This window comes from Dermacentor andersoni, chromosome 6, assembly GCF_023375885.2.
Source record: "Dermacentor andersoni chromosome 6, qqDerAnde1_hic_scaffold, whole genome shotgun sequence".
Taxonomy (NCBI): domain Eukaryota; kingdom Metazoa; phylum Arthropoda; class Arachnida; order Ixodida; family Ixodidae; genus Dermacentor; species Dermacentor andersoni.
The window spans coordinates 150989245-151011689 of NC_092819.1; the positions used below are offsets into that span (position 1 = coordinate 150989245).

General features: G+C 47.9%; 1 protein-coding gene across 3 annotated transcripts in view; it reads left to right on the plus strand.

Moving 5' to 3' along the window:
- The window catches only part of LOC129382728 (uncharacterized), a 226573-nt gene that overhangs the window by 11558 nt on the left and 192570 nt on the right, over positions 1-22445 (plus strand). For all 3 annotated transcript variants that reach the window (XM_072288856.1, XM_072288858.1, XM_072288857.1), the window contains exons 2-3: positions 12636-12734; positions 18334-18447. In XM_072288856.1, the coding sequence (XP_072144957.1) occupies positions 18346-18447 (102 nt within the window). In that variant the 5' untranslated portion in view covers positions 12636-12734; positions 18334-18345. The remainder of the gene's footprint in view (positions 1-12635; positions 12735-18333; positions 18448-22445) is intronic.

The following is a 22445-nucleotide window of genomic DNA, read 5'->3' on the forward strand; positions in this document are numbered from 1 at the left end:
AACAGTTTACGCCCTTTGGAGTGCCCCTTCTGATAACGCGCGTGCCGTTCGTTACTGGAAAGTTCCGGGCTCGCAGCGTTAAAGAAAGGAAACGCATCGAGGCAGATAACGATTATTGTTGTGTGGCAGAAGGGGCAAGCCAAAGAATGGAACTTTGCCTAAGAGTGTATACGAGCAGTATATATATATATATATATATATATATATATATATATATATATATATATATATATATATATATATATATATATATATATATATATATTATCCCCGGGTCATCGTCCTTCCTAGTCTTCTAGCTTCGATGGCATACGTAAAGCGGCTTCGCAAGAACCGTGGCATCGTCAGGGCCAGCGTCACGGGAACAATTACGCTCAAGCTGACCGACCAGCTGCAGGCCTCCGTTCCCCATGCCTCGCAGTTGGACTCTCACGCTACCTACCTGATCCAGAAGAACGTCAAGCTCGTCAAACTGGACAAGCAAATCTTCGAGGCCACCGGCGACGACGCTTACGGCGAAGAACTTGACTCAGTGGCCGAATACGAGCAGAAAGTACCTGACGCAAGGTCGCGAGCACGGTCTTTTCTTAGAGAGCTTACGAACAAAACGATGGCTACGATTGCTTCAGCGTTGGAGGCAACAACTGGAACGAATGCCGACGCCGGTAATGACCACACCTCAGCAGAAAATGAGATTATTGACGCTTCCCCTCGAATACCAACATACAATAGCTTTCAGTCACGGGACCGTGCTGCGTCATCGCGCAGTGGTGCTGCCGGAACTGCAAATTCCAATGTTTTGGGCCGCACTTCATGATTGACAGTCCTTCTGGAATCGCTTTAGTGCCCCACTACATCTGAACATAGGGTTTCTGTACATGGGGAAACTTAAGTACATATCATATTTGATTGGCACCAAGAGAGCAATCGATGGCATTCGACTGTCTGAGGAAAATTATAGCATCGCCATCAAAATTTTTACAAAGTGATTTGGTCAACGTGACTTGCTCGTCAATGATCACGTTAACCACTTCCTCAATTTGTCACCAGTCAAGTCTTAGGCAGAGGTCGAAAAACTTCCGCTGCTCTACGACAAAGTCCAGTTCCTGGTCTCCGCATTGACCGGTTTGGGCGTCTCACCTGATCAATAGAAAACAGCCCTCAACCGCATGCTGATGAAGTGCCTGGCCGGCGGCCTCAAGATGCTCTATGGCCAGAAGTCAAAGGAAGCGTCGCAGGACACGTCAGGTGAGACGACTCCTCAGGAGAGAGCTCGGCAGGCTACAGAAATGTTAAGTTTTCTGCGGGTCCAGATTGAGGTAAGAGAGGAGAGCAGGCCAGGGCACGGGGCATCCGCATGCTCACGTTTCCTACCTTAAGGTACCGTCCTACTTCCCCCAGCATCAATGAGACAACACCTGCCACGGCGTAAGCACTTGCTACCGACTCTGTGGCAGTTACGGAAGAAGCGTGCCCTTTATCCAGTAGTTGCCATACTATTTCGGAATGCAACGTCCAACTTTCTGAAGATGAAAAAAAAAAAGACTTGGTTGCGCAGTGCTAGATGTTGCTACCGTTACGGCAGGAGCCATCACCTGATACGTCTTTACCGACATTTGCGCAGCATCATGTGAAGCGGGTGCCACCGTTATCATTCGACTATCCTCTGCTAGTTATTTAAGCAAGCTGCATCAAGCACGACAGCCATGACGACAGTGGATCAAGATGTACCGCACCTTGCATCCCATGTCACCAGTCCGGCTCCGGTGACATCTGTCACAAGCGCCCTTAGCGGAGTCAGTGCGGTCTTGCTCCAGACAGGATGGGTGCGGATTGAGTCATGCACCTTCGGTGCGTGAAGAAATATGACGTTGCAGACAGATTTCACCCCACACATCGCAGCCACATGAAATAGACGTTTTATTGGTTTCGACGTGTACTGTAGGGTAGCAACTGGAAAGATTGATCATTTGACAAGCCATCTGATAGCTGTGGAAACCAAGTCCGGATAGACCGCTCAGGAAACCGTGGAATTCAAGGGAGGTTCAACACCTACGAGTGCTCTATTTCTGACGTGCAGCAAGACATCTTTTCCTGACCGGTGTCCTTCTGCAACGTGGCGTCTCGATGTCATTGGAATTAACCCCTCTACACCGGGAAATCGCAAGGCTCATCCATAACTTGATATGTTTGAATATAGTATCACCAAGTCTGATGGGTGCTACCAGGTACCGCTGATTATTCAAGCTCCAGGGATACCTTCAGGATTAATCGAAGGTTAGCCAGTGCCGTCGCAAGCCTAACTCCAATAAGTTTTGTCAACAATCCAAACTCCTGAGCCACAATGACACGGCAATATTTTAACGAAGAGTACGCAGAGCGATTTGAAGGAGAGCTACTACCAAAAGAAAATATGCATTATATGCCCCATTATGCAGTTGTGCGCCGAGATGCTCTCATGATGAAGCTTCGTGTTGTGTATGACGCTTTCTCGTATGCGCTTGGTCATCTCTGCCTGAACGATGTCCTCTTCAGGAGTATAACGTTCGGCGTTGACATTGTTCAGCTGCTACTGGTCTTTTGGTATCACCCAGAGTTCCTAATTGCGGATATCAAGAAGGCATACTCGCACATGCTTATTTCTTCTGAAGACCACGACGTAATGCGATTCCTCCAGATTGACAGATTTACTCCAAATACTGAGCCATCTCCACTTGTGGTGATGTGGAGGATGATGTGGGAGCCTTTGGGAGCCTCATCCAGTCCTTTTTCACTAGCAGCCACTATTCGCCATCACCTAACGGTTTGTCGAGAGCGATATTCGGACACTGTGGCTTTCTTAGAAAAGTCCTCTTACGTCGACGACTTAATCATGGGACTTCCGAATGTGAATAAAGGCGGAATAGTGTACAGTGAAGTGGCTGAGATGTGACAGGCTGATGAAGAAGACGGTTAAGGTTAGCCTGAAGAAAACGACGCTCTTGAGCGTCGCGAGCTTACTCCCATGTTGTCATCGCTACAGTTGTAAATGTCGTGTAAATATACTTTTGTAACATGCATGTGGCGCCCGCCAGGCTAGGTGGCCTGCCAGGCCTGGTGGACAACGTTGGTCACCGCACCAAATAAACACCGACGAGCACAGCTGCTCGGCGGCCAGTTATCGTTCATCAACAGCACGTCGCGGGGCGTCTGTCTAACGGAGGGTGCCTCGAGCCCTCCCTCCTTCATGAACCCGGACAGATCGTGGAGGTTGTGGGCTCAAGAGCAAGGTGGATTTACGCAGCGGGCGCTCGTTGGCTGCATCCGCAAAGCCAGCTCACGGCGAGGATGCTTCGGGCGCGTGGATACCCGCGCGCACCGTCATTCTGCCCCAACTGCACGACCCAGGAACCTTTTCCGGCAGTGGCAACACTGATGTCGAAGTTCGGCTTTGACGGATGGATGGATGAAAAACTTCAGTGGGTCCTGCAAGGCTGTGGAGTAATCCATAGGAAAGCTAATCCCACGTCGGGACCGGAAGACGGAGCTTCGCGGCCGCGTCATGGGGTTGCTGGACTGCCCAAAGCTGTTCAACCAGATCCTCACTGCGAACGGCAGCCTCGAACCTGGCCTGGTCCCGAGTGTAATCGGCATTGGTGGTTCATTACAGTTCGCGCACTGCGTGTAGGGGAATTGTTCCGCCATGTAGTAGTGTAGGCATTTGGGTGGGGGGTATGTATTGGTTTGAAGTAGTCTCAAAGGGAGTGCTTGTGGTCTCTTGGGTGTAGGATGTGCTGTGGCAAATTCTCTTCGGCTAAGGTAGAAGTGTTTAGTGAGCTCGTTATATGTGATTGGGGCGTCCCTGTTCTCTCGGAGATGGTCCGGACCGCGAGGGCGGCGCTGCGAAGGGTTAATTCTCCCGCGCTCTTATCGGCCATCTGAAGCAAGCATGGAACTGCGCAGGCGGGCTTCCAATTGAGATGTTTTGTGGAAACGCTTCCTGTGCGAAGAGGTTGCTATTGAAGACGAAGTCGAAGAAATGAGCCCTATATTTAAGGTGCTAGGCGTACCCTGGGAACGTGACGGTGGCCATATGATCCTTACTGTACGCGAAGCGTCTGACTTCGCAGCGAACATGCTTTCTACCAAGTGCATGGTGCTTCAGACATTAGTAAGGGCGTACGATCCTTTGTGGTATCTAGAGCCATTTGTTCTCAGTTCAAAGCTGCCTTTTCAAGACATGTACACGAGGACATTCGGATGGGACAACGCCCTTCAGCAAAAACAAAAGTGCTGGAACAGTAGCCGTACTGAATTAGCCAGCATGAACCCCTTTGGGGTGGTCAGGCATAATGACAAATAGAAGTTCATTGCAGATAGAGGTCTCTGGAGTGGAAGCGCTTCATAAGATCAACAAAAAAATTCACAGACAGTAGCGATCTCCCTAATGCGAATTGTTAGCGCAGCTGCTCAGTTGTTTTGAATTCGCGATATAGTGTGGCAAAGAAGTTGATTCTGAACGACAGGGTCCTCTCGGCGAAGGTGCTCAGCCTCTTCTCGGGCAGCTCATTTAGCAGGCGCGGCAGACGAAGTGCTTCCAACGGTTGCGTCGCTCGCTGTTCAGAAAGAACTGGCTGATGCTATTTTTTATCACGATTATATTGTCCCGCCGTAGTGACCGTAAAGAACGAGACAGTGCCGAAACTGTGAGTTACAAATTTAACTAATTATTGGACGAACCTAATTGGGCCCAATAAAACAAGCAAGACTCAAGCACAAGGATAGCGGCGAGCAGAGTCGGCGATTGTCGAAAGTTTGATCTGCGGGTCAAGCCCCTCGGCTTTTATATATGCGCTCGTCGAAGGTTCCGGTGTAATCACTGGTGGCCGCGGGGTTTCTAGAAAGTACTATAGAATTTGCTACGCGCATACAATCAGATTACAAAAAGGATTTGCTCACAAAGCCAACGACTAGAACTGCCGATAGCATCCGAGAAACTTCTGCTACATGCAGGTGCGTCGTGCGTCGAGGGATAACGCTTAAAGGGGTTCGGACACGAAATTGTGAGGCTATAAAAAGCATGTTGTAGGCTGCTTCCGTATGCAAGGACACCCAGAACGAGGTATTGGACGCTGCAAACATTTCAAAATAATTTTAATTCAGCTCCAAAAAATCATTAAAAACTCCTTCTCGTAGTCGAGACCTATCGCTAGCGCGGCAGTTACTACGTCACAGAGGAGGAACGAAAATATTGATGTCATAGCACACTAGCACAAAAACGCGACGTATGATGAGTAGCGATGAAATGCCGATTACGAAGCCTGCTGAGCTGAGCGACCGAGCATAGCCTCCACTACGACCGAGCTTCAGGCATACAGAAATTCTTTCTTAATGCAAAGAACGGGTAAGGCGTGCAGACACGGACACAAGAGGAGAGAAGTGGACAACACGAACGCCGCACGGCGGCCCGCAAACGGCAAACTGCGTGCGGCGAGTTGCCGTGCGGACGGGCCTTTACACGTTTGGTGTAACGCTAGCCGGCCGACTCCGAAAGGCACGTGATATGCGGCGTTCGTGTTGTCCGCTTCTCTCCTCGCATAGTCACATAGTTCGGCAGCTCGGAGCGTTCTCTCGTTCGCTTGGCCTTCGCACGGGACCCGTCCACGTTACCGGCACAGAAACTCGCCGCACGCCGTTTGCCGTTCGCGGGCCCCCGTGCGACGGCGGTTTTGCTCCCGAACGGCGAGATTTCCTTGCCGTAGAGAGGACGGGCCCGGGACCCATTTGTGCGGCAGCCGTACGGCGAAGCGGCCAATCAGCGACTGAGGAGTGGCCACTCTGGCATCGACGGCCGCTTCACCGCCTCTGATCGTTCGGCGCCGCCGATATCGTCGCTAGGCCTTTTGCGGTTCACTTCAAAGCTAAAGCTTACGGCGCCTCGGAATAAATCACCGACTCTCACAAGCCGCAATATTTTCTTGCTGCTGTTGTCGCTCTTCGCAATAATTATAATAATCGCGACATGCACTTCGAATCGCCAGTTGTTGACCTCTGCTGGCAGAGCACTCGTATGCGCCAGCAGACGACGCAGCATAGCTTTACGTCACTATTTTTTGTGGCCCACGTGACCAAGCCATGTTGTGTTTCCTCCTCTGTGACGTCATAGCATCCCCCGGAGCCCAGAAACCTAAACCGAAATCGCTCGGTATAATAATGCTATTATTAAATTATTTATCGGATATATATGAATCCCGCTGTGTGTATCGTGCTCCCTGAAGCATGACGCAACGTTTGAATCAACAAACGCATGAACGAAAATTTTAATGTCTCCACCCCTTTAATATTTGTTAGCCGGTGAAAAGCAGTGAGTGAAGAAAGATAGAGTGAACAGACGACGCACGGCACTCTAGCGCCATCTCGTAGCGATCGTCGCGGAACACGCTTTGAGCGGCACTACGGTTTTCTTCTGAAGCTTTCGCCATACCCTCCTCCTCCGATTTTGGCCTCATGTTTCCGCTGCATCCTCCTCCTGCGCTTTCCTCCTCACACTCTCTTCGCTGTCACTGCCTTTCATACCCCACTGCGCTCCGCGTTGCTTTTTCGTCCTTCACTGTTGTACTCCTTCGCTCGGTTACGCTGATGCTGCGCTCACCATGATAACGGGCGCCTAAAAGCTGGGCTCTAAAACGCACTGAAATGTTCACTTGGGCACAGCCCTCCTAACGCCGAGGGCCTCTATCATTTTCTGCGAAGGTGAAGCGGTCATAAACAGAAGACCTCTTATTTATTTCCACAGCGGCACGGATGAAATACAACCGCTGACTCTATCGCGCTTCTTGCTGGGGAGGCGGGCCGGACGCTTTCCGCAAAAATCCAGCATTTTAAATGGCACGTCATCGACAAAAGCGGACCTGCTTCGCCGCGCGCGCTATCTTGAGCATCTCACAGTGGAGCTATGGATCCTATTGAAGCGGTCATACCTGCTCTTACTTCACTCTGTGCACAACAGCTCTGTTCGTGAATTTCCTCGGCTACGCGTAGGTGACATGGTGCTTGTGCGTGAGGACAGCTCACGTCGTATCGGTGCACAGTTGTATCGCGCTGCTGTATCGACACAACTGCGCAGGACATCGCAGTTGTATCGGTGCACCCCGGAAAGAACGGTATTGCACGCGCTAGTACACTTCGATTAGCGGTACATGCGATCAAACGATCCGTTTGGAGGGTGTGCGCTCTTGAAGCAAGCTACCAAAAACATTTGCCAGGGTTGAGATTTGTTGCCTTGGGAATATGTTGAAGATCATTTCCGATAGACGGCGACCAGGAGAAGAGAAGGAGAAAAAAAGACGGCACGAGCAATAGAATTAATAACTTGGAGTGCCTGGGCTTGGGCTAGGGCTCATGTTATTATTACGTGGCCTTACTAGCACACAATGTAAGAGGTTTATAGACACTTGGGAATAAGTGTGGCAACGAAGTGACAAGCGTAGGCCGTAAGTTTAGCGCAGAGAAACCGGGAATTATAATCTTGAAAGAAGGGACGAGTAATTCCGTATTGGTCTGTTGAACAGCAAGTCATACCCATGGTCAAGCAATGCAAATACCTCCGCGTATGTAGGAACGAAGGGAAGGGTTATTTACTGAAGCACCCACCAACATAATCTGAAAGAGGGGGAAGCGGAATGCAGCACTAATAAAACAGAGCACTTTGGGGCCACAATAAATTTGAGCTGGTGCTTGGAATCTGGAAAGCAGTAATGGTACTAGCGTTCGCAAGTGCCATTGTGTGCTTAAAATCGAATTCTGATTTAAATGGGAAGCATTCACCCAGTGAGACCCGTAGGTAACGCACACCTTCCAGAAGTACTTGGATTTAAACTGCATGGAAGCAGGAAGCGATCAGTAGCCGAGATAAGGAAGAGACATTTAGAGTATTGGGGAAAAACAGGTAAGAGTTTGCTACAACCGGATCTGTTGCAGGCATAGGTAGCGGTACAGGGCAGAAGGAGGAGTTTTGTGGAACATAAAGAAATATTAGGGAGCTATCTACAAAATTAAAAGCATGTATTGCATACCATTATAACTCAGTCAGGCTAGGGGACTGTCTGTCACCGCCTCGTTTCAAAGGGGACGCCTATAAATTGTAATTAGCAGCTGCGACAGGGACACTATGGCCACGTCGAGTATGTTTCCTCTGCTGCTTTTCCGGCACGTTGCCAAATTTGGATGTGGCAGCTATCGCGGTGTGATTATGGCATCGCGAAACGAAGCCCGCCTGCTGTTTACTGGTACGGAAGGATAGAAACACTGACTAGTACTTGAAACGAAATATACTTCGTTTGTACTGCTGGCTGGTTCACGGTACTGACTTGTACTCCGGTAATCATGTATTGCGCGAGAGAAGAAATCAGTATTGCTTTCTTTGTAGAAAATATTACGAAACTACGTGGCGTGAGTGAAAATTACGCCAGGAGTCGTCTCTTGACGACTGTCGATTGTATTGCGATTAACATTTCAGCAACGTAGCGACGCACCGCATTTCTAATTTCACGTCTACTTAACGTTAGTGGTCATTCTGAGGCTCCCACTGCTTCGGTATCGTCCCACTTTGTTCTGGCACTTGCTGACCACGGTCTCTTCTGAGCACGGCGCTATGACTAGGATTGTATGACGCCGACGCAGTGAAAACGATAAACTGACGAAAATGGAATGACGTCGGTAAAAAGACATGGGCGGTACAACGGCGATAGCGTGGCAACGACGACAAGAGGACAGTGCGATGAGGGTGACTGTATGACGACTATCGCTTGAGGACGACGGCATGACAAAAACAGAATGACGAAGCTAGAATGAAGACCTGGCACGACCCTCATGGCCTGAAGATGGCGGTACGACGATGGATGTATGATAGCGGCTGGGCAGCGACGTCGCAAGGACAACGATGGAATGACAACGGCGGCATATATATACCATTTAATGAAGGCCACATGATTTCGACAAGATGACGGAGGATCATTGTCGTCGATGAGGTGACGAATCTGGTGTGACAATAACGTCACGACGATAATGGTTAGACTGCGACTGTGTGACGACGATGACGTAAAGATGCCGGCATGGTGAGTGTCGGACGACGAAGTTAGAGTGACGGCGATGCAACAACCGTGGCGCCACCACAATGAGAATAAATACATGACGACGACTGTATGACGACGCAAAGACTACAACGGCATGACAACGGCGTGAGGACACTGCCTCGAAGACGAGTTTATGACGACAATTGTATGACGACGACTGTATCATGAAGGCTGTATGATGACGATGCCGTGATAATGATAGCATAACGAAGACGGGTCACCAAGCTGGAATGACGACCATGAAACGAGCCCAACGACATATCGACGGTGGTGTGACAAAGAATGCGTGAAGACTGTATGACGACGACGTGACTACGATGGCTTGACGAGAGTCGTATGGCATAACTGGAATGACGACAATGTAATGACCACGACGACATCATTGGCCACGACCACGAGCACATACCTATTGGCCCAAGCCGCTGGCACTGTGTCGGCATAGCATGCATAGCTACGAGGGAATGACTAGAGTCAACTCATGAGATGGGAATGACGACAATGAAATAAATGGAACAAGAAGCCTAGTGGCCGAAGATGGTAGGCAACTTGTGCCAGCTGGGTGGCGTAAGAGTATAGATAGATAGATAGATAGATAGATAGATAGACAGACAGACAGACAGACAGACAGACAGACAGACAGACAGACAGACAGACAGACAGACAGACAGACAGACAGACAGACAGACAGACAGACAGATAGACAGACAGACAGACAGACAGATAGATAGATAGATAGATAGATAGATAGATAGATAGATAGATAGATAGATAGATAGATAGATAGATAGATAGATAGATAGATTACAAAACCTCTCAAGTAAGCGAAGTTTTGCCGCCAGCTTGTCGCGTACGCTTGGTACTCGCGTGCTACACATTAGCTAGCAGGCTGTGGCCGGCGCTAAAGATCCGCACATGCCGTGGTTTCACTGCCTTACCCTGACTTGATGATAGCAGAATGCGGACAAACCGGACCCGACGAAGAACCAAGAACGCGTCCCTCAAGTCTTTACAAAACTTCTCCTCCATAAGTGTTTTTGCAGTCAGCCGGATGCCATCGCTACTAATATGTCAGGCATCAGCATCTGCTCTAATTTTCGCTATAAATAATTCTAGCGTAAACAACACTGGCCCCGCTGAAGAGGAAGCTTTAGCTCGGTGGATACTATCTAAACACATGGGAATGGAGAAATCGTTTTTCTAGGCAAGCATAGCATAAGACCTGATGAGGTTTGCTGCATATAAAAGAAAACGTCACAATCTAGTGACTGTTGGTAGCGAATTTTTCATTTTGGGAGTAAATTTTTTATGAAAACTTGAAAATTGCAAATTTTCAGAAAACGAAACTATGAAATTTTTGCAACTTCAACTCAGCAATGAAAAACGATATTAGAGTTCTGTAAATTGTATCAAATAGCACATCTAAAGCGGGCCAAATTGATGTACTATATATGGCTCTCAAATGAATCACTTAAATGTTAGTAGAACTTTTACAAACCCCTTGAAAACAACGTCACAAAGTTACGCAAGTTGCACATTGATAAATCAAGTTTGTCCGCTTTGGATCCTCTAACGCATGCCGCTTGGAGAACGGCGATATCTGTTCTTGATGCAGAGCTGCGAATGTGTAAACTTCGTGCTTCTGTATTTCAAGCGAAGCTTGATTTGGCTCAAGTTTCGGTGGCGTTATGGTCACGTAAAAAAAACCTAGTTGCTCCCAGAGCAGAGGAACTGCCGGAAAGGGCGGTTTGATGAGTTGACAGCTGCGTCGTCGCCGGAACGTGAGTCATTAGCGAGGATTCAAGCTGCATAGGCGCGTGCTCACGCCACGCGCGTAACCAGTCAAAGCCGTTTTGCTTGCTCCTAAGAGGGAAAGAAGCAGAAAGAGCTGGTCGTTTCCGCTACATTTCTTCTGCTTCGCTCTGCGCACACGCAGAGCCATCTTGCGGCAAACACAGAAGACCCCTCCTCGCAATGTGCGGCGCTGCCCCGACGCGTGGCGCACCACTCGCCCGCTTCTCCCCTTCGGGCCGTGCGGGGACCGGTACGAGGATGCCCCACTACCCTTGCGTTTAATAAGTTTTCTCGCTCTCTCCCCTTCCAACTTCCAGCGTGCATCACTCGAACACTCGTGTTTAGGCGACGCGGCTCCTCCTTCCGCTCACAGCGCGATTCCTATGTGCAGCGTCCGATGCGGGATGCCTCTGACGTGATCGCTGCGCCGTAGCGCGTCTGGTGAAAAACCGTCCCCTGCGATGTGTGCCGAGCTGCTTCGGAGGAGTCATGCGTCTGCGTGGTGCTCCCAAGCGAGATAGAGGACGATCCCGTCGAGGCGTCAGGCCCATCGTTTGGCTCGCGTAGATCGTTTCTCCCTCAGAGACACCGAGTTCTTTGGTTCGTTCCGCTTGCTCAGGCGCATGTTTCGTTGCCGCGCTGAACGCTGCGTTGCTGATTGGTGGGTGCAAAGTCCGATGCGGGGCGCCCCATAAGTGATCGCTGCGCCGTAGCGCATTGTCTTACACCCCTTGGCGGGTCGATGGGAACGCTGTCGCGGTCCACTCTTGAAGGCGAAGCTTAAGTGTCCTCCATTTTTTTTTCTTGTCTGATATCTTGTCAGCGATATCTTTCAACCCCTCAGATTCAACCCCTCTGATTGGCTGGCACAATGTCATCGATGCCCTTGCCAAAGCGCATGGGGAAAACTACTACTTTAAATATACTTCTTAAGCGTGTCTTGAGGGGCTCTGGTAACATGGAATGGTTGCTCCCATTAAGATCTGTAGCGCTTTTGATAACAATGCATCTGTTGCTACAATGATAGCCCCAATTTATTCATGTAGATATTTGTGCTGCCATGTTTACAGCACAAGCGTAAGGAAACCCGTCCCCGTAACCTCAACCTGCCGACCTCAACTATTCACCAGCAAACGAAACTCGGCAATAAAAAGAGTAGACGCGCTGAGTCCGCTTCGCTGACTTAGAGTGGCAGACAGCAAGTATAGGTCTGCCAGCACAGTTCTCAGGTGCACAAACAGTGTAAGCGAGCAATCCCTTTAAGTGATGCTCGACTAGGAATCACGAACCGAGAACCACAATGCCAATAGGGCATATCGGTTGCTTTACATTTCTTTTGGCACGCTCATGATTGCAAATTTCGAATGCACCAATAGAAGCGCTTCAGTGAAGCTTGTGCTCAAAATAGTAACTAGTACTTCTCCAGGCATGCATATCAAATAGCATAATATCTTGTCCATTGTGAAATCGTTTCTGAATCACGTTACTCCCTTTCAGTTGCACTGCAAACTTCTTGGAAGTGTTACTGCTGTTTTACGAAGTCTGTTAAAGCATTGTAGCGCCTATAGGACAGGTTATGCGTGGAGTCGAGAAAATAAGTCATTGCTTTGGGAACTGAACTCAAGAGCAAAGTAACAAAACTAGGGATTTCGTGTCAGAGTTTCGTTCGGTACAACGAGATGTATTACTGATATGCGCTTAACAAGTCCATTTTCCATTCGTTGTTACCAGGAGAATTCACTCAACACAGATCTCACCAAGCGTCCCTGGACTTCTAAACGTGGGTGCAGAAAAGACAGATTTTGTGCCTTGGTTGCAACATCGGATTAGGTGAGTAAATGTCCTTACTCTTGGTTACTCTTTGCTTGCAGCAGCAGTCACGATTTCCGGGGAGAGAAATGCGGAAGCGTACTACATGTTTGCATCGTAATATTTATTAAGTGCTGCATAATATTTTGTCAGCTTGCAGCACTTAATACTCATGTTTTCCTTCCCGACCAATTCATCCCACTTAGAAAAAAACGAGCACATTTCTAACTTAATTAAATTAAGGGTTCTACGTGCCAAAACCACGATCTGATTACAAGGCACGCTGTACTGGGGGACTCCGGAAATTAGGACTACATGGGGCACAATAACGTAAAGCTATTTCAATATGTTTTTATTCCAATCTCCTGGCTACAAAGTTGCGTAACTGCCGCCGCTAGCATCGGGCGGTCACCCATAGGGTTGTCTGAATAGACCAACCAACGCCGTCCTCGTTCACAAGAGGTCACTTTTGTTTGCTTGAAACACGAATAACATTGCCTGCACTGCACGGCTTGTCTCATCTAATTGGCTGACAAGAGGCGAGGAGCACACTCAAGTGGAGAAGGATTCGATGGCTCGAGCCACTGCTGTAAAAATGGATAACCGGATGCAGAGGGTGGTGCCGGCGTCTGCGATTGGTCTGCTAGGTATTACCGCCATTGTGAATTCTTGTGAGAAATTTGAAAATAGTTGTTACTCATTAAAATTTACCTAGTTGTCCAGATGCTGAATTGAGAACGGTGCTGCATACATACATCAAATGAATGTATGCAAGCCTCAATTTTCATCAAATAAATTCCGCGGTGAACTTTACATTCCACGTAATTCAATAAAAAAGAGATATTATTCGACACTCTGTTCAATATTGGGATATCATTTGTCAGAATATTTGTATTCGATTCAATTCGAAGGTGTAACTGTTCGAACACCCGTACTTGTTGTCAAAACGCAATAAACTGAAATTCCATATGATCGAAGGCCACCAAATAGCTAATATTCATGGACGGTGAACATACACAAGGCAGGAAGCCATTCTATATTATGCAATCGCGTGGAATTGCATACGTAAGTTCATTTCACGCTTAAGGGTCACTCTCTCCTTTGTTACAAATTGCATACTGACCAGCTGTAAGCCTAAGTACATTTCAAGACGAGGAACGACACTTGCTATGTCACCAATTTACTATTTGAAGATAGCATTTGTTTTTTTAGTAACTCTCGATTTTTACTCTGCGTGCTAGCTTAGTGGTTCTGAGATTGTGCTGCTGAGCGGAATATGGCGGGTGCATTCTGGATGGCGCTAAATGCAAACAACATATTGCAATTAGGTTTATATCCACGACAAAGAACCCCAACTGATCAAAATTGTTCTGGGCTCCCCCACTATGGCGTGCCTCAGAATCATATCGTGGCTTTGGCACATAAAACCACATAATCATTTCTTACGCCCAAAGTTTCTTTAAAAAATATAGTTCTTGGCATAGTTTCCTGAAATGCTTTGAGATGAAGATTCACAAAACGAGTGATTATCGAGCTGACTGCTCAAAAAAGCTATACAGTTAGTCAAATTGCACAGTTATTCGTTATGAATTGCCGGAGCAGGGACGTAGTCAATAAGTCTTCATTACGTCGAGCCTACATCTGTCGATAGAAAAATATGACGTTGCTCTTATAACATATTTAAGTCTTATTTAGCAACATACGAAATGTGTGCTAAATATTTTTGAAGGATATTGCGTTCTACTATTCCATCAAACTGTTTTGTTCACTTGTCATACTAATGCAAATTCCCAATTTTGTGTCTGTACCTAACAACATGGCCAAGACTATCCATTTTAGGAACTGATTGTAGTATGCCAGAAATTGTTAGAGCGCAGTTTACTTTAGAACAAATGAATGCGGTCAATTGATTACAAACGCTTCGTAAAATAAGCTAGCACATTCAACGAAACTGTTTTCGCGAAGCAGCTAGCTCAGCTTACATAAAAACCATAAAATAATTCAGAGTGCTATTGTTGTCTCACTCAGCATGAATATGTTATCATGAAGTTTAACAGCTTTTCGGTACTATCTTATCCGTATTGTTCGCCAGACCTCCCATTGGTCCTCTATTTTTCTTCATCGTTTTTGGCTTTGATAGGAGGTGTGTACTACTACCCACCGAAAAACATTTATATGCATAAGTGGGCAGGTTTGGCATGTTATACACGCCCTACATATGGCGCAAGTTCCCGTGCGAACAAAAGCCAAGCAAGACACATAAATCACTGTGAAGACTTGCATTGCAACAATCTAGGTCGTGGCCAATACATAAAAGAACAGTAGAACCACCTTTCCTTGTACGCGAAGCTGTTAAGAATTAGGTTTTGCTTGAAGGTTCTTGATAAATGGTTACGATATAGGGAGACCATCTGGTTGGCTTTATGATACATATTTTTCAAGTGGAAACAAACCATTTATTCTTTACTCTGCACTCTAGTCTCTTTCCTTGAAAGAATGTTCGAAGGAAATTAGCGAACATTTCTGACGCATATGTCTTCCTATAGAGTTGCCCCCTCATTAAACCACGTACAATAAATGGGTTTCTATCTGGCCTTTTTCACAAAAGACGACAGTTACTTTACAAAAACAAATTTAACGAAACTCCGCACAGAAACTTACGCTAGTGCTTATTATATAACGTGCACAATAGAAAAACTAATTTTAGGTAAAAAAATTAAGAAGCGCCACCGAAAGCCGCGTTCGAACGAACCTAAACGCCCCATGTCCCTAGCCTGAACAATATCGTGGATCCATTTAATATTCCAATTATCCACAGTACCTCCCTGCTGAGATAGAATGCTATATTGCCACGTTGTAGTGACTAGGAAAAATTGGACAGTGACACAACGGCAAGTAACAAAACCCACTCTTTGGCCGGTTAACCTGCGCCCACAAAGACAAGTTACATTCGAATAGGACGGCAGCGACGGAGCCCATGCGTCGATCGTACATGACTTGCCGAAGAGTTCAGCCTACATGCTGGCGCTGGCGTGCCTCCAAGAAAAACACTGCTCTCGTGACGCACGCAATTTTATTGCATAAGATTCGTCGATAACATAAACAACATATAGAAATAACGATAAGATTCGAGAATGTTCTGATGCATGCAGGCGCGTCCAGCGCTGAGCGACAGCTATGTTGTTGGCCGGTGACAAGCGGCCACCGAAAAGGATGAACACGTACGCTTGGCAATATGTAATCCAGGAGATACTGCTCTCTTTAACGACACATAATGCACTGAGCGGAGTTCTGCGCGGCTTCTACCTTTCTATTCCCCTTACAAGTAGGATGACGTGACAGAGGGCCGTGATGACTGACTCCGTCTTCGGGACGCGGGCAAGGGCTACATCATGCTCGCGCCGGAGACATTCTACTACATCGCGGTAGCTGCATTGCAAGACACCTGCCCTTGCTACTGGAAGTCGACGTGAACTAAAAATTGAATTGCCTTGCAACTTTTAAATGTGCAAGCATTTCGATGCTTACTTAACGACCAAAACCGTACGTCCGTCCCTACATCCGTCCGTCACGTAACACGATCGCTTTCGAGATAGGGCCCACCGCAGCGAGCGAATTCACCTTCGCGGTACCTCTCACATAAACGCGAACTAAGAGGCGAAAACACAATGCACACGAACCTATCAGCACTCGGCGCTCTCTCGCTCTCCATCGCAGATCGCTTTCAAGATAGGGCCCGCACGGCCGCACCATATGCAGCCGCCGCCGGAGTGCGGTGAGCAATGGTTCCTAAGGGGACGACACGCATGGATAAGGCGCTCAAGAGCGATAACGGCTTATAATGAACGGAACGTCATCTGCACACCTGGCGCGGTCACCTGCAGCAGTTTGTGTCGCCACAGGGCTGTCATTTATACTGTACGGATCAAGTTTCGTAACATTCATAACGACATGGGGCTGCGTGGAGATGAGCAAGCGGCACAATGCTTAAAGGGCCCTGCACCCCCCGAGCTCGAAATTTAGTTGTGGTGTTGCAATTGTGAACGAGTCTGCAACGAACACTTAGCCGCTAGAGTTTTTCGAAATGGTGCAGTAATAGTGGAGCTACATGAGTTTGATGATCGAAACGCAGCCCTCGCTCGTTCCGCTCCTTCCTTTGCTACGCTCCGTTCGTCGGCTGTTCTCTCCTCCTAGGAGGGTGCTTCTCCAACTGCCGTGCGGCATACGTCATCGCCAACACGCTTTTCAAAACACTGTCCACTTACGGTCATCGCGACTCCGCGCTTCTCGACTAGCTGCCGTTGCTACCGTGCCAGCCTGCGATACTACGAAGCATGCCGCTATAGACCCAGTGTTGAGCGCACGTCTAGAAAGGCTCGCCAGGCGGCGCTTTTGCAGCCGAGCACGTGCACACGGATGCCTTCAAGCCATCGCAATACACTGTTCGTTCAGCTGGTCATGCCGCTAAGCACGACTGAGTTGGAACGTGAGCGATTCGGCACTTGCTTTACGGGCCGTAGATGCCGATTCGCAAGTGCGCACAAGCGAGCAACACGACGAGGAAGAGCAAGGAGCGCGCGTACCTGTTAGCAGACTAAGCGGAAGTCGTAGGTTCTTGTTCGATGAATCGACAGCGTCTGCCAATAGTGACATCACCGGATGCACGCCGGTGGTCTTGACGAACGCCGGGGATACCGCAAAGGACCGGAGAGGAGCACGGGATTGTTTTTTTTTTTGTTTTATTTTGTGGTTAGCATCGTTGCTCTGGACGGCATTCTGAACTCGATGCGCGTGTTTAGTTGAAATGTTTCAAAATATCAGAGGTGGTTTAGGGGCCCTTTAAGCATACTTAGACAACTCACAGAGGAGTTTCTGCGTGATTTTTTAAAGACGACTTCGAATGGGATACGGACGTTCTTATCTTTATTGTTATATAGATATATATTATATGGACGCTACAGGCACATTTACGCCGTCGGCGTTGTCCGTATGTTTCCTATAGAGTCCAAGTGCGATAATATCGCGGCTGCGCGCCGTATTCTGTAGGTACGAGTAAAAGCTTGCGAGGGTGAGCCGATAAGGATGGTTGCTTGATGCGACGGTGTCTTGCACTCACAAGCCAGGAAGGTTGCGCGCGGGGGTGAACAGGGAGATTGGCGCGCTCTAGGGAGGGGTGTAAAGGGGCAGGTTATACGGCCATCTCCTTTTCTACTTCAGCTGCGGTGGCTGAGTGCAGCCGCGCACGTCCCTCCTTGGAGGCAGTTTAGGCTGAGCTCGAAGACTAGCTGGCCTGAGGTATTTGATTGATTCGTGTGCTATTTGCTCTCACGCGCCAAGTTCACGTTGAACTGAGAGGCAGCATGAAAGGCAATTCACTTGCCTCTGCTGTCTCTTCACAGCGCCAGCGTTATGACAGCAGGTGTCCGTTGTCATCGAGCGAGATGCGTTTGTCTGTGCGCACGTGATAACTTGCTTACTAATTCATTTAGCACGCGGATCCTTACAATAGCTCATGCTGCTGATAAAACGACTAACCTTACTTCATATATGCGTGTAATCATTTGCTATCGCAATAAATGCTTCGCCATTTGGGTGAAACTGTGACCTATCTCTCTCGCAGGAACCAAGCAGCATGTTTCAGCAAGTCACTGTAGACCTGCCACCAATGACCACTGAAGTCCTAGCTCTCCGTAGAGAGGTCTGGGATACAGAAGGAATCCATCTTATTTTCAATGTGAGTTAATATACCGTGGTAAACTCATAACAGTAATGAACTCCATGTTTCACGCTTGTGCCAAATCACATTTACGTGCGGCTTACGATTATGATGATTCAGTCAGGCAATGAACTTAGCCAGTTGGTGTTTGATCATATTAGACTGCGCTTAGTGACGCTAGTCACGGCTAGTGAGTGAGACAAACACACCACACAGGACGAGAGAGCGCACACTACCAACTGGATTACTTTATAGCTTCGTCGACAGCTGTAATAGGCGTGGCAATAGCTCCTGCTTAGCGCAAACTAAAGACATTTCCGCCACAGAATGTGGTCCTCCTTACGGACTCAAAGGCCGCGTTGCAACAAATATACCGTGGTATACCGGTCATCAACTTCCCATAAAGATCACTAGCTCTTGTGAAAGAACTCGGCAACAAAGGCTTCGCAGTAAAGTTTCAGTGGATTCCCTCCCACACTGGCATTGCTGGCTAAAAAAAAGCCCATGCCCTCGCATATGCAGCGCTTCATCATCCTCGCAATGTGAAGAGCCCAAAGAATAATCAAGTTAAAAAATCGGACATTCGAAATCACTTTGGGTCACTTCGGTTTCCACCACATATGCCATGCGAAGCCAAGAGATTTCATCGAGAGGAAGCCTTCTATATCGAATAAGGACCGGACCTGCTAGTGCACAAGCATGGTTATTTAAGAAGGACCATATCAATTCTTCAAACTTTACGGCATGCGACGAGACAAGAGACATTGAACACTTTCTATGGTCGAGCCCAAAATTCCAAGTTGAACAGGACGCTCTCCTGGAAAATCTGCAAAAATTTACCTTCCGTGTGCGTGCCTGCAGCACATTGTGTTCCTCGAAGGATTAGTTATTGGCCGTAAATAAACTTCACGTCTTCTTATCGCATTCTGAAGAGAGACTCATCTGATGGACATGTGGCAAAAAGCCACAGTGATGCCATAAGAGACGCTCAGGGGGAACACTTGCCGGGCTTGATCGCCAGGCTAAACTCGCCTGTTGCTACAACTGACCATAACTACCACCACATATCGTCAATGAAAAGTTGCCCTTAGATTTGCTGTGGTCGATTGAGCATGTGCAGATGCTGAAGCTAACAAGATAGCAAGAAATTCTCTGACGGTTTAGCTCTTGCTAAGCACGAACTATAGTGCGCTAGCGCCGTTAACTGTAGTTTGGCATAGTTTCTTTTGGCTTACTATGGGCATGTGCACTCAGTCTGTACTAGTCTCCAATGAACTTCTTTGATGCCAACTTGAGTTATTGGGCACGTGCCGCTCTTCAGTGAACGTGTTCGACTAAGCGCACGGCAAACTCTTCAGCAGTCCCCTTCGCCCGTCGAGTCCTCATAGCTTCATGTCTGGCGTCTGCGCGTAGTTGTCGCTGTTCGGGGAGTTTTGTTAGCCCGCGCGTTTCTTGTGGCCACAGCATCAGCGTCGATACGCGTTACTTCTGTTCAGAAGTTTCATTTGCACGTTCGCATTTTTCAACTTGCCTGCTTCTTTTTCTCTCGTTTAGCTACAATGTGAGGTCAGTCGACGCACGCTCACGCTGTCGTTTCCCAACTCGTCAACTAACCTCATCAACTGATCCAGATGAACCTGCTTCCTCAGTCATGGCCCATCTCCGAAGAACGGCGACACGACTTGTTCTCATGCGCTGATGCGCTGCTAAACTATTTGCGAGGCGAGGAGAACTGCGCGTGACGCTTTGTCCCACTGGCAGCATCTGCGGCTGAGCGAGGTTTCCTATTGGCTGCAGCTGTCATGGCGCACGTGGTTTGACTGGCTGCGCCTTGCGAGGAGGTATCGCGTCACTGACTGCAGATGTTACTCCTCCCGCGCGTGACGTACTTACCCCATGCCTCTTTTCCACCCCGCGGCGTTGCTGTTGACTCTTCGTGGTCACGAAGCGCACGGGCAGACATACAAGAAGCTGGATTGGAAGCCCTAGCGCTAAAACGCTAAATGATGTGAATAGCTTGGAAGTGAACGTACGCATTGACAAAACAGCGGATGCAATCAGAAGCCCAGATCCATCACTTTCTTTCGAAATGTATCAATGTGAATGTCTCGGAAATCTTCATTCATAGGGCTCATAGGTTACGCCCATTCGTTGTCTGCAAAACACGGCCCTGTTATTGCCAAGTTTGTATCCTCTACCGATGAGAGACTACATACTTTCGCAAAAAGCAAAGTTTAAGGCAGATGGCATTTCCATCAGCGAATATTTTTGCAAAGCCACACATAAATCGCGGAAAGCCCTAAATGACATTGGCAAGGCCAGCAGTCAGTACCCTGTTCTTTGCGACATAAACTATTCATAGGTGAAAAGCGCTACGTGTATTGCGCTACAGATGAAGTATGCGAGATCGGACCAGCTAGGATCGGGATTACTCCAAAAAAAGACAAAATGCCGCTGATTTCACAATCTTCAGATTTAAGGGCAGCATGGCTATCTTATGTTCGAAAGCAAACAAACTGCATATCGCTACTTTTCACGAATATCCGAAGTATCAGCAACCAACGCACATCACTGTCATCACATATCGACGCATGCTCAGCTGATATAGTTGTGCTCACCGTAACATGGCTCTCAGCAAAAATAAAAAAAATAGTGAAATACTAGACTGTGAAAAAATATATAAGTTTTACGATACGATCGGGATTTTCGCACAGGCGGAGGTGTACTGGTTGCCGTGAACTCGGCTGCCAATTCCTTCACTATCTGCATTCATTCGCTGTTAGAAATACCTTGCACTCATGTAACTTTTCCCACTGGCGACCTTGTTTTTTGCGCTTGTTATAGATCCCCATCCTCCCCCATTACTTTCTGCACGGACCTTCATTATGTGCTTAACAATTTAATTGTTCGATTCCCAAAATCACATTTATTTTTACTAGGCCATTTTAATTTTCCTAACATAGTGTGGCAAAACAGTGTTCGCTCCATTAAGCAGTCATCTTGCGAGTGCGCCAATTTTTTAGACATCTGCGCCGATTTCAATCTAACCCAGTTGATTCGTGAACCCACACGCACTACCATCACTGCCTCTAATATATCTCTTTTTTACAACAGCTCCCGATTATTTCTCTCGTCCAACATACCTTAAAAAAATCAGTGACCACTCGCTTCCCCACTTCACACTTAAGGAGAAAGTTCACTCCTAGCCAAGGCGTGAAAACTTTGGTATTACAATGCCGTCGATGCCACATCCATTGTAACTGATCTAGAATCCTTCATTACTGACTACACACTAAAATTTTCTGAACGTACCGTTAAACACAACTGGCCATTGTACAAGAACAAACTGCTAACACTAATAGATTGCTATGTGCCCAAAAGAAATGCAGCGAAGAAAACAGGCGTGAGCTTCAGGCGCATCGTCAATACCTCGCTCGAGAACAGAGCTCGCGCTCTCGGTGCCCCACGCTTGATCAGCAGACCTGCCTGTATATCGTGTAATGTCCTTGCTTGTTAATTAAACCGCCTTACATATTGGTGGAGGGGCGAGCTAGGGCATGCAGCAACAGGGGTGATGCGCTGTGCGCTTGGTGTACCGAGCGACAGGGCAGACAAGGGTGTCATTACTTTTCTGATCGAGCGACAAATTCTTTGGTAGTTACATAAACGGCTTCTCCTGCAACGATTCCATCTATAGATACTTCAATCACGTTTGTCGGAGAATTTCGAGGCCTTGTGCTGTTCGGCAAAGACACAGTTCTTTCCTCGGGAACTGTGGCGACTACTTTATCTGTTCGGAGGAGTCGGATGACTACGCATTGGCGAGAACGAACGTCGTCGGGGAGATGGCTAGCGGCGCTCGTGGGCATGGTTGGCGGTGCGCAGAGTAGTCTGACGTGATTCACGAGGCGACGAGAAGAACGGAATTGGAGGGGCGTAGGAAGGCGCATGTTGGTCAACTCGGGGAAACCATGAACGATGGGGACGTGCCACATGACCAAGGATTCCGCAATATA